The sequence below is a fragment of the Magnolia sinica genome, chromosome 19 (assembly GCF_029962835.1).
Source record: "Magnolia sinica isolate HGM2019 chromosome 19, MsV1, whole genome shotgun sequence".
Taxonomy (NCBI): Eukaryota; Viridiplantae; Streptophyta; class Magnoliopsida; order Magnoliales; family Magnoliaceae; genus Magnolia; species Magnolia sinica.
In genome coordinates this window covers 53,339,978-53,353,580 of record NC_080591.1, presented here as the reverse complement: position 1 = coordinate 53,353,580, position 13,603 = coordinate 53,339,978, and the positions used below count along the sequence as shown (strand labels likewise).

At 39.8% G+C, this 13,603-nt stretch overlaps 1 protein-coding gene across 1 annotated transcript; it reads left to right on the top strand.

The window, feature by feature from the left end:
* The first annotated feature begins 11,235 nt into the window (after positions 1-11,235).
* LOC131234704 (transcription repressor OFP6-like) lies at positions 11,236-12,014 on the top strand. The gene has a single exon (XM_058231638.1). It carries the CDS (start codon positions 11,366-11,368, stop codon positions 11,963-11,965), a length of 600 nt encoding a protein of 199 aa, XP_058087621.1. The 5' UTR covers positions 11,236-11,365; the 3' UTR covers positions 11,966-12,014.
* The last annotated feature ends 1,589 nt before the right edge of the window (positions 12,015-13,603 follow it).

The window sequence follows — 13,603 nt, the reverse complement described above, 5'->3', positions numbered from 1 at the left end:
CAAAATGTCCAGATGGTTAGTTTTTGAGAAAGGTCTGTACATGTGGGTATTTATCCTGGGATTACTTGGCGCCCAAATTGATCAAGTTGTAGTTGTTAGAATCTTAATTCATTGGTATGGTTTCTATAGAAAAATATAAGAATCATAATAGTCATGTCGAACTATTTGTTTGGGTCCCAAAAATGGGTGGATCTGATCATATGACATTTTGTTTGGTATGATAGAGATGTCCAAAAATCCTATAGATGGAATGTAATATATATCTAGTGATTTCAAGGTAAATGTACGGAGGGTTTTACGATCGGACAAAATATTTAAAAGATATATGTCGTTTTTAATATATACCATTTGAATTATAATTATGGTATTGGTCCTGTGATATGTATGATCACGTTTAATGAAATCTAACCTGATAAGAATCTTAGTTATGAAAATTATATCATAATCTGAAAGTTAGGAATTTGGTTAAGTGGACTTATGCAATTGTGGCCCTTGATTTATATAAAAAAATATTTAGAATTTAAGATTGAAAAAAATAAACAGGTGGTTAGGTTCCTTAAAATATGAATAAGTAAGTGTACGGATAGTTTATCAATTGAATGAGTGGTTAAAAAGTTATAAGGGATATATGACAATGTGATGTAGGGTTCACCCAAGGAAAGTGTTATCCTATCATAGTTACTAGTATCAAGTTTTAATATTTATAGGAGAATTCTTTTAAAAAATGAACAACCCAATAAATAAATAAATAAATTATACCACCAAAATTTACTTGGGATATTACACAGCCATAGGCCCCACCATGGTGTCTCATACCACAATGCCCGGCTCATGAGTCTTAGGGGGATCGTATCGCACTACCGGTTATGAATGAACCATCCATTGGGAACGTGGTATCCTAGATTCAATTTAGTCATGTCATACATTGTGAATATACATGATTAGTCGGCTAGTGGATTAATTTGATTGACCTTGGAGAACCCCGATACAACCGGTATTGGGTGCAGCATCCCATGTAGTCCAGCTACTGTCGGTCGTCCGTGTTCAACCGGGTCGATTAAACAAGCTTAGGGTGGCCAGCCTAACTAGGGTCACCCCTTCGTTTGAGCGATTTACCAACTGACCCAATATTGTAAGCAACCTAAGCATCACTACAAATTTAACAATTCGTCATGCCATCAACATAAATTCAACGACACAACTACATATGCATTTTATCAAACATGAGAGCATATATAGAACGCTCATCTAATCACCTAGGTATTTTATCAAACATGCAAGCCTCTATAGAATAATACATTCACTAGAGCATTTAATTAAATATATAAGTAACAACAAATCAACACATCAAATCAAGCATTCAACCAAACATGTGAGCATCATTAGAATAACGCATTTAATCACGTTAGCATTTTATTAAACATATAAGCATCCATAAACAACCAATGATACATTGTAATTAAACTCGAAATATAGACATGCTAGATATTTACAAACCGTTCACCATAAGACATCATTAATTGAGACCCTCAAGGGTCGATAAATGGAAACCTAGGTATAATGGTTCATACCTTTAAGAAGAAATCTCCGATTTTGAGCTCCTAGTATTATGAATTTGGGGAAAAGCACTTCCTACACTAATTTCAAAGCAACTAGGTGAGATTTATGTAATTCAATATAGAAAAGCCTACGTTGGGAAGTAGGGTTCGTTTCTTACCTCTCAATCGTGAGTGAGATGGATTCGATGGAAACGAACGGTCGAAGCTAGGGCTTGATTGAAAGAAATCCATTAAGAACACCCCAAAATCTCTCTTCTTCTCTCTTTCTCTCTTTTTATCTCTTTCTTTCTTTCCTTCTTAGGAAAAATTCGTATGAAGAGATGGGATGCCCAAATGGAGGTCTTATATAGTTCCAGAAGTTGTGTAAATGGCCCTAAGGGTTAGATTTTTATTAAACTAAAACCTATCCCTATGAGAGTGTTTCTAACCTCTAGGGCGCATTATGGGGTGTTCATGTCGATATACACCGTATGATAGTTATCCCTAATAATGATTTACATATGGTATGATCGGCCCGCCATTTGGATGCGTCGATCGACGGATATGATTAGAAGTCCGTTCAATGGTCACCGATAGTCAATCGGGGCCGCAACTATACGGATATATTTGGGAAAATATTTTTAGTCGGTACCCCAACTTTGGTCGCGAATTGACGGTCCGAAAGTTATAAGTTTGTGAAAGAACAAATGGACTTATTTCATTAAGTTTCATATTTTCATATAAGATATTCACATAATCCAAGCTCTCGACTTGCGAGTCCAAGTTGAACGATTTGAGCCGCGATCTTAGCTCGATGTCCCATGATGGATGTCAAGCCCACTAAAGACGAACATATTTCTATCTCCTCAGATTTAATGGTCCACTAACGAGTGGTTTAGAGCTTGTTTGGATAATCATGGCATTTCTGGAATGAATTGGGTATCGAGATTTCTTGTGCGCAATGATTAGGGTTTGGATTAGCTAAGTTCATAGTGTGGCTTATTTGTAATTAGCAGAAACAACGATTCGATCCTAATAACCCTAAACCATTAGTTCTTAGGCTAAAGAAGTAACTTGATTAATTTGGTTTGTTAATTAAGATTTGAACCCTAGTTGCCTCAACTTTTGGTAGGTTTTTATTTAGTTATGGTCGTCTTGATTAGTCAGTGATAAGTCGGCTAGATTTGGACCCTACGTGAACAAATCTTGAGGCTAAGCTCGATGTTTAAGTGATCGGACAGATTCATTGGCTACATATGGTTGATTAATCAGATTTGTGTGGTTCTTTACCGGTACCACCTGCATATACATTTACTTCGAGTTTTAAGGGCCAATAAGCGACAATGTAGGCTAGTCATATCGAAGATTTTCAAGGATTTTTAGAAATTCAAAATATCGAAAATCTGGGACATTACACACAATCAACCATAAGGCGAGACTAGAAGGAGACTTTTTGACTGAAAAATTATTTGTATTGAAATAGAAATAGCCCAGCGTAAGACCGTAGACTTGGATTACAGTTAATGAAAGATAAATTAGTTGGTTTGTTAGGTTGGTATGAGACAATTTATTCTATTGATTTTCTCTTCTATTCGATTTCCCATTCTTTTATAAGCTTCTCTACTATGTAGATACTCCGCATTTGTTTCTTATTTACTTCAGTCAGTATGGCAACTGAATTGTTGTTACATCAGTCTTTTAGATCCTTCTACCTCTTTGTATTCTCCTTAATCGTTACTCTTCTCCTGACCACTTTCTGTCCCTTGAGTTTTTCGGTCATGCCCTATCATCATATGAAGTGTACTATCCAGCTCAGTGTCAGTTATACTTCCGTAAAAAGTGCTCTAAATATCTTTGAAGATTTTTCAACGTGTTATATTTTCTTTATACAACAACACGGGTCATTCCCTAATTGACTACTCCGAGATTGGCCAAAAATAGAGTACAACAGGGCTCACTGTAATTGTTATCATCGGAATCTAGATGAGCTCACGGCTGCACATGTAGGTGCTTGGTTACCTGTACCAGTGAAAAGAAAAGGGTAATGGGGGAGCTGGTGTTGGACGGGGAGTTATTTACGGGATGAGCCTAAGCTGCCCCTTAGCTTGTGTATCGTAATGGGATCCGCCGAAGGGTCCATGTTTGGATGGGAATCCTCTTCCAAGAATATCACAAAATTTTCATTAGTCAGCGTGATCTTCAGCTAAGATCTCATCGGATTTATCTATTCTTGGTATGATGTAGGATTCTCTTCGAATATCTCTATGTTGAGGTTAGTCTGACCAGCTCGGTAGCTGCCTCTTTGGATAGTTTAGCTCGGTAGGAATTTCTTTTCTCGGAGCTCATTTCTTGGCTTTCTCCTCGAAGCTCAGCTCGATATGTTGGTGGTTCGGTGAGCCCATTGTCGCAATTCTTCGCCAGAGTTTGCCTAATCTTGCCCATGATGCATGTGTCCCATGTAGCCTGTTAGATCAATTTTCCCCATGGCAATAATATTTATTTATCATTGAACATGTTGATAAATAAGGTCGCATAAACATGGATGAAGGGAAAAAATAAATATCAGCTTGATACAAAACTTGTGGCCCATTAATGGTCGATGACCACTGCTTCCTATGGTATGGTCCACTTCAGAATTAGATGTGCTTCATTTTTGGATTCATGCCATAAAATGATACGATAAAACGGATGGATGGTGCGGATATAGAATACATACATCAAGGAGAGCTACAATAAGAGTTGCACCATCCTCGAGAGGCGTGGGCCACGCCTAATCTGATCACAGGTTTCGGACTCGACATTTCTCCACTTCAATACCTTTTAAAGGGAAGCCCTGCAATGTCCGCAATCGTCTGGACAAGCAGGGGCTTTGTGGAGCCCGCTATGATGTATGGGTTTTATCCACACCGTTCATCCATTTTTTCAGATCATTTTAGGGCAGGAGTCCAAAAATAAGGCAGATTCAAGGCTCAAGTGAACCACAGAGTGGGGATTAAGCGCTGACCATTAAAAACTTCTTAGGGGCTACAGAAGTTTTGGATCAAGCTGAAAGTTGTGTTTCTTCTCCTTCATCCAGGTCTATGTGACCTTATCAACAGGTTGGATGGCAAATAAAGGAAGGTTTTAACGATGGGCATCATTATCATGCTCCTTCCTGTGGTGTGGTCCACTTGAGCATTGGATCTGCCTCATTTTTGGGCTCATACCTTAAAATGATCTGAAAAAAATGGATGAATGGCGTGGATAAAACCCATACATCATGGTGGTCCCACAGAGCCCCTGCTTGGACCGTTTTCTGTTCCCTTTCAAAGAAAATAAAAAGAAAAAGTAAAGGACAAAGTTTGATAAATTACAAATTCCTGAATAATATCCTGCGATTAAAATCCTGAAATAGTTAGAATTGTCTTTTCCATAAACCTATTCTAGTATAGCTTCTATTCTGGGCCGTATACAATTGAGTGGCAAAAGTCAGTGAATTCAGAAAACCAACAAAAATCAAGTCTCCATGCTATTGTTATTGTCTTACAATCCATGCGAGCCCTTGGTACAACCACATTGATCATCCCTTGGAAGGTTATTTTATGATGGTGTCCTATCCAAGGTGGACCCCTTACTATTGGACGGGAGTTCCCGTGACCTAACCAAGTTCCCGCAGTAAAAAGCAAGGTGGGGCCCCTAATGTTTTGTGAGAAATTTACTCCTTCCATCTATCTTGCGCTAGAGCTGGGCATTGAGTCGAATCGGACCGAGTTATGGCTGACCTGACTTGATCCGGTTTGGTTTTAAAATAGGCTTGACCCGGACTTGATTTTATTCAGTACTGAGTCCAACATGCCTAACCCGATCCGAGTCTGGGTTTGGCTTGACTAATATGGACCGAGTCTGACCCGGTCAAAAGTACTTAGTCAGGTCGAGATGGCATCGAGAGAGAGAGAGAGAGAGAGAGAGAGAGAGAGAGAGAGAGAGAGAGAGAGGAGGGTGGTGATGGTAGTGGGTAGCTACCGGGCTTGAAAGAGGAGGCTGAGTAAGGGATTAGAAATATTTGGAATTCGGGGCTTATATATATATATATATATATATATATATATATATATATATATATATATATATATATATATATATATATGAATCCAAGTCGAGTTGGATATCAGATTAAGTCGAGTCTAACTAAATCGAGTTTCTTGTCTGAGTTATTGGATAACTTGGACTCGACTCGGTTTGGGTTTGGATTGGGCTAAGCTTACACGGTTCGGACCGACTCACCCATTCGGTTCGGGGCAAGTCAAGGCTGAACGAGTTAGATGAGTTGAGTCGTTCCCATGCCCAGCTCTATCTTGCGCTCATGTTTGGTCACATATATTAAAAAATGAAGTAGATGTAGGGTCTCCATGCATGACTCAGTGGTAGATGCATTGCATTTTATGTGTAATAAAGAAAGAGAGAAAGGCAAATGTAAAACTCAAGTGGGCCACATGACCACTATGATGTTTATATGCCATCCAAACCCTTTATAATGTTATTCCCACAAAAATAAATAAAAATACTATACAAAATCGAGGGGTTAAATGCCCACCATTAAAACATTTGTGGTGCTGCAAGTTTTTGATCAAGCTAATATTTTTGTGCTTTCAGTTTATCCCAATGAGAATGACCTTATTAAGGGTTTGGATGGCATATAAACATCACAGGAGACCTAAGAAGGTTTTAAGGGTAGGCATCTCCCTCCCCACATTTTCCCATCTTGTGGCCCACTTGAGTTCTACATCTGCATTGTTTTTGGGCTAGTGGACTAACATGAGCAGGAAAATTGGATGGACGGGCTAGATTTCTCACAAACATCATGATGGACCCCACCTAGGTTCCAAGTTCCTGCAGTTGGGGGTCGCATACAATCTGCGTCGGTTCATATTCAATAGTCCACATGATAGTGCATGGGTCCACCTTGGGCCTCACACTGGATAGAAATAAACCTCCTTAATCGTATCTTATTTGTAATAGTGAATTAGATAATTTAAAATGCCGAAATTCAGCAATCTTTCTTGGCAGAGGGAATGTGATTTCTCCAAAGATGACCCAAAACCTATCATTTTTATATTCCATTTTCATTAACTAATCTCATTTGGGTAATGGGCTTTAATGAGTTTGCACACTGTTCTAGATGCTTGATGAGAACCTTCACATAATCCACAGTGAAATTACCAAAATACCCCCATTATGCAATTAATGAATCATTCGGTAGCATGGATTTTGACAACTGAGCATTAAAATACATAATTTTCAATCCAAATCATGTTTGACATCCTTTAAAACCCTAAATTCGAATTTAAATTGGATTGAAAATCCTCAAAAAGACTTTTTATAAATTTCAGGAGAAAAGATTAGGTGCAAAATCTTCAAATTTAAATAATCTTTTCTTTAAATCTTTTAAATTAAAATATAGATGGTGGAATTTCAAATTGAAAAAAAATATAAAATGTCAGCTGCAACTAAAAGAAGTAAAATTTATAATTTGAAATCTTAAGTTGGAAAGCGGTCTAGGCAGGGGCTCTATGTGGCCCACCATGATGTATGGATTTTATCTACCCGTTCATTCATTTTTTTCAAATCGTTTTTTGGTATAAGCCCAAAAACAAAGCAACATGTCAGATTCGAAGGTCTTACCGTCGAAACGAGGTTATCTTTACTTAGTCTGCCACTGGAGCTCTGAATGGGTGTGTGTGTGTGTGTTTGGTTGTATTAAATATTATGAAATTTCATTATTAATCGATCTAATTTAGTAAAAGATTACAATTATTTCATAAAATTTGGTGCAACCAAACGCACCCTTAGATTTAGCATTTGCTCCATCAGGTTGGGCCACAAAATTTAGCATGATCAAATTCGACGGATGGATTGAACATAATATTCCTTATATAGAAATGAATTCTGTATGTGTATAGGAACCAACGGTCATGAATTTACTCGACCTAGACCGCCGTGCTATGGTTGGGCATGTGACTGAAAAACAATGATCAGATGGTCCCCATAACCTCACCATCACAGCCGTACCCCCATTCAACGGTTAGTAACTAATTAATGGCTTGGATCATTCAATCTGTGGGATGCTTTCCATATGCACTGTCCATATTGGGTAATTGAATATGGGATGCCTAGGATTAGTTACATGCATGCCTAGATGTGATGAAAATGAACCTCGCACAATGCCTAGGATTAGTTGATGAGAATGACTACAATTTTAGGTATGCTGGATTCCCGGGAGCCAAACAAAACAATATTTCTTATAATAATAATAATAATAATAAAAGAAGAAGAAGAAGATCCCAAATCGGCACCAACAGAATCAGGAAATGCAGCCAAACTATCTCATTGGTTGGATCACGTTATTCTCCCGTGAGTCGTGATTTATGGCCCACCAACTTCAAACCTTGAAGTCTATAATAAGAGGCTGATATATTATATAGAAGAATAGATACCTACAATATTGTAGGTCGGCTTAAGTATGTCAAGTGTGCACGGAACACGAGCCATTCAAAAATGTAGGCCCCACCATGAAAATCACCAGTTACAAATATCAGTTTGGTCAGATCATCAGGTAAGCCACATTTGTACGTTGAATATGACCATGGTCTGATTTAAACCATCAATTGTCTTTGGCACAGTGTGGTGTATGTGGCATTTGGACTGGTCTGAATTTCGAGCCCAGCGATTTTCATGGTAGGACCCACCTTTTGGATGGTTCGGATTTTATCCTTACTTGACACGTCTGACGTGGCTTCGGTGTCGATCCTCCGAGGTCAGTGGATCCCTGACTGTGGGGCCCACCTTGATGTATGTGCCTTAAATCCACGCCGTCCATTCATTTTAACATTCATTTTAGGGCACAACCTAAAAAATGAAGCAGGTCCATATCTCATATGGTTGCCAGAAAAGTTTTGGATCAAGCTGATTTTTGTTTGGTCCCTTCATCCAGGTCTTTGAGACCTTATCAACAGGTTGGATGACAAATAAACATTCCGGTGGCCTCCAAGAAAAATTTAATGGTGGGTATTCAATTGCGGCTATTTCCTCTGGTGTGGTCCACCTAAGATTTAGATCTGCTTCGTTTTTCTGATCATGAAAATAAAATTATCTGTCAAAATGGATGGATGGATGGATGGCATGGATATAAGGCATATACATCACAGTGGACCCCACATCAGGTATCCACCGAAGCCGTGCCCTATTTGAAGGTGTGTGTATATTAACAATGAAGACTGATCACCTACAACCGGTTGTAGTTGTAGGTGATTAACCTACAACCCATTCTTCAAACCAGAATTTTTGGAATAAAAAAGGGGTTGTAGCATACAGTGTACTCTGGTCAGATTGACCACACGATCCAAATTAACGGACAACTGACGGTCTGACAAAACATACAGTTATGGCCCACCTAGTAAGTGAATCGGTACAATTTTCCAGAATGTTGATCTACATGGCGGGGCCTAACTTTTTTATGGTACGGATGCCCTACATAAGTGGCACGTGTAGCAGAGAAGATGGTAATGCACCAAAACTTGTGGTACGGTTGACTGTAGGTGACTAGTTTTTCTACGTATTTTAGACGTACAATATCGCGTGTAGGTCATGGAATGCTATAGTGGCCTATGGTTACACGGTCGTCCTCACTAGGATCACGGCCCTAGTGATGTGCTGCTGCGCTGCTGCGCATGATTGTTCCCAACCGTCAGATTAACAGCTTATTCATCAACGGTCCATATAATTAAGCATTGATTGTCTTGCAGGAGCTACCTATCATTCTCGACGGCCCATTGGTAGACCCTATATTAAATGGCCCTGTTTCAAAAATGATACAATCTCAGGCGATCTCATCCTTCGCTTTTCTTTAAGTCCCCAGAAAGTATGTCAACCGTTAACCAGTTTCGATCCCAGATGGACGGCCACGATTGAAAAATGTAGTACGGAGAGATGATAATATTATATTCCGGTCCTACGGGCGCTACCGTAATGTCTCCTGGTATCTGATACAGTGGAGCCGGAAGTACTGGAATGTGGTAGAGCCATACTTTTAAAGTACAGGTGGCAAGGTGATGTGCGAATCGGGTCCCTCCATATGTAGGCATCTTGAATGGATGGTTTTTTTTTTTTTTTTTCAAAAAAATGAAACCCATTAGAAAATCCTATCCATTCGATCTGTGTCCGTTAAATTGACGCTGGAAACAAAAGAAAGTTAACGGTAAAATTAGAAGTCGGATAAACTGTAGAAACATGAATGGATAATATTTTTTTAATAATTTTTATTTTTAAGATGTAATCCATCTATCTTGGTTCCAGCATATGGGTGGATCCGATCCATACATCACCGTACCATGTATGCTACTGTGGAATGATAGCTCAGCCATATTCCGGTTCTCCCCAGCTCTACCATATCATCTCTCAAGTAATCCGTCCCCCCGCATTCTCACGTGCTTTTGACTGAAAGTAGAGGAAAGATCCCGTGATGGACATAGAAAACTCGGAAACGGATTGGCTACTCCCCCTCCAATGGCTGGTGGTCGGTGATATGTGGGCCACACCATGATGTATGTGTTTCATCCATGCCGTCCATCTATTTTTACAGATCATTTTATGAAATGAAACCAAAAACTAGTTATATCAAATTCTCAAATGGACCACATTACAGGAAACAGTATTGAATGAGGGTCAACCATTAAAAATATTTTGGGGGCCATAAAATTTTTGGATCAAGTTGATATTTGTTTTTTCTTATCATCTGGGCCTTTTATGACCTAATCAACAGATTGGATGTCAAATAAACAGTATAGCGGGCCTTAGGAGGATTTTAATGGTGGATATCCAATCACTATTGTTTTCCTTGCTGTGGTCCACCTGAGATTTATATCTTTCTCATTTTTGGGATCAAGCCCTAAAATGATCTGTAAAAATGGATGAAACACATACATCATGGTGGGCCCACAGAGCGACGACCACCAGCCATTGGCTGGTGGCAGGTGGAGTAGCCAATCCGTTTCCAAAGAATGCCCTTCTGATGTGATGGGTCCCATCTCAAAATCTCATCAACCAGATGATGTTAACGACCATGTCAAAGACCAACAATCAAACAACAGAGGATGAGAATAACGGTTGAAATCGGACGATGAAAAAAATCGTGATCGTTGGATTAGGATAATTGGGTAAGCGTGAATTTTGAGGTGCATGTCATCCATGATAGGGCCCAGCTGATGAACGGTCAAGATCTCTACCAAGTGTAGAGTTTTAGGAGAAAGGGTTGAAATGTCCAAATCATAGAGGTGTAGACCTGTTAGATAAACAAACACTCATCTACATGGATTCTAAGCTCACATGGACACAATCACAGCAGCAATCTCCACCATCCCTCCATTTAAACAGCCTTACCACCAAAGCAATGTGAGAAAACGACCCAACCCCAAACCAACTCCTGCCTAACTCCTCTCTCTCTCTCTCTCTCTCTCTCTCTCTCTCTCTCTCACCTTCTCTTGTACAAAAAAACCAACAAATACTCTCTCTCTCTCTCTCTCTCTCTCTCTCTCTCTCTCACACACACACACACACACACACACACACCTTCTCTTGTACAAAAAAACCAACAAACTCTCTCTCTCTCTCTCTCTCTCTCTCTCTCTCTCTCTCTCTCTCTCTCCTTCTCTTGTACAAAAAAACCAACAAATACTCTCTTTCTCTCACCTTCTCTTGTACAAAAAAACCAACAAATACTCTCTCTCTCTCTCTCTCTCTCTCTCTCTCTCTCTAAAACTCCACCTCTCTTTTAGAAACAAGTACCCATAACAATGTCTTCTACAAGGAGAAAGATCTCTCAACACCCAGTAATAACCAACATCGGATGCGGTTGCCGGCGGCCAAAGCTCTCCAACATTTTCACTCCAAAACCCAAAACCAAACCTTCCAACCATCCCAAACACCCCCATCAACCCCGCTCTAATTCGTCCATCTCCTCCAAGAAGGCCCACCTCTCCATTCAAGACCACAACCACAATTCCACATCTCCACATCGCTTCAAGAATCCAAAGCCACTGAAATCCTCCAGCAGAGTCAGCGAAAGCGTGGCGGTAGTAAAAGATTCCGACGACCCATATCTCGACTTCCGGCACTCGATGCTACAGATGATCTTGGAGAAAGAGATCTACGGCCGAGATGACCTCCGTGAACTCCTCGACTGCTTCCTATCGTTGAATTCTCCCTACCACCACGAGATCATCGTTCAGGCCTTCTCAGAGATCTGGAACGGGGTCTACTCGGCACCGAATACGCACAGACGGTGGAGGTCACGTGACTCAGAGGGAATCGCACGTGGCGAGTACACGCGACATGTGGGGGCTTTGTGGGGTCAAAATGTTGTTGCAGGGTTTAAGAATGACGTTGGGATTTGAATAATAATGTGATAATATTGGGTTTTAATGAAAGGGTTTTGTTTTGTTTTTTTGTTTTTTGTTTTTTTTTTTTTAAATTTAATTGTTTCTGTTTTTTTATATGAGGAACGCTCCAGTGCTCTGAGCACTATAAGTTATAGTGCTCCTAGTTGTTCAATCCGTTAATCTAGACCGTTCATCACGTGAAAAGTACATTTCATGGTCTATTTTAAAAAAATCGAATCAATTGGAGAAATTTTAACTGTATGTATAAACAGTAGACTTTTATATGTACAGTCAAGGTTTTTTACAAAAACGTAGTTCAAACAAAATATCTAATCCATCTATTTGTTAGGGGCCACCTGGATTGGGCCGATTGCGTGCTGAGTAAACTTTGTGGGGCCCACCGTGATGTATGTAATTTTTCCACCGTCCATCTATTTTGACGGCTCATTTTAGGACATGAACCCAAAATTAAAGGATATCCAAAGCTTAAGTGGACCACACCACTTGAAACAGTGGGATAATGATGTACACCGTTGAAACCTTCCTAAGACAGGCAGTAATCTTTATCTGTCTTCATGATGAAGGGAAGATACAAATATCAGCTTATCCGAAACTCTTGTGCCTGATAAGTTTTCAATGGCAAGTATTCAGTTCCCACTGTTTTCTTTGGTGTGGTCCAATTAAGTGTTGAATATGCTTCAATTTTGGAAATATGTCCAATGATGATCTGGAAAGAAGATTGGACGTCGTAGATAAGATATATACATCATGGTGGCGCCCACAGAGTTTACTCAGCACGAGGCTATCTGCATGCTAAAGACTGACGCAAATTGGGTACTAGGCCGCGGACGCGAGCGTCCTACACCGCCCGTCTCTAGCCACAAACGGGCAGTTTTTGTCGCTGATATATCTGTATATCCACACTGTCCATAAATTTTCTTAGATCATTTTAAGATATCAGCATAAAAATGAGGTAGATCCAACGCTGAAGTCGTACACACCGCACATTAATCTTTCATTTAATGCAATTGGCATTTAATGCTTTTGTAAATTTAATGCAAACTAAACTTATCCACTTGACCATAAGGATGGATGGCATGGATAAACAGATACATCACAGACGGCCCGACCACAAAATAGCCGATTAAGGGCCGGAGACTGGCTGTTAAAGCTTGGCACGAACCAGCTCAATCCGGCTAACTTGGCTTGTCCCGACTTGTTCGGACTCGACTAAACCTAAATAGAATGGGTGAGTATCCGAACCAAGTAGGCTCCGCCCAATCTAATCTCAAATCCAGTCCAGTTCAAGTTACCTAGTAATTCGGCCTGACTCAACCTGAAACTTGATCCATTAGACTCGACCTAATCCGAAGTCCGACTCAACTTAGGTATGGTATATAAATAAATAAATAAATAAATAATCTTAATTTCTAATCTACTTTATCCTATCCCATCACACACCTCGATACGAAAAACAAAACTCATTCCCATCCGGTACCCTTCGACACAATCCTTCGGCCTTTCTCCTCCTCCTCCTCCTCCCTTCTCTCTCTCTCTCTCTCTCTCTCTCTCTCTCTCTCACATCCAGCAGGTGGCAGCCAGCAGCTCATTAGGTGCATGTCTGTTTATTTATTTATTTATTTATTATTATTA

Excerpts from the sequence above, each read along its gene's own strand:
- LOC131234704 (XM_058231638.1), top strand. The coding sequence starts at position 11,366 with ATGTCTTCTACAAGGAGAAAGATCTCTCAACACCCAGTAATAACCAAC.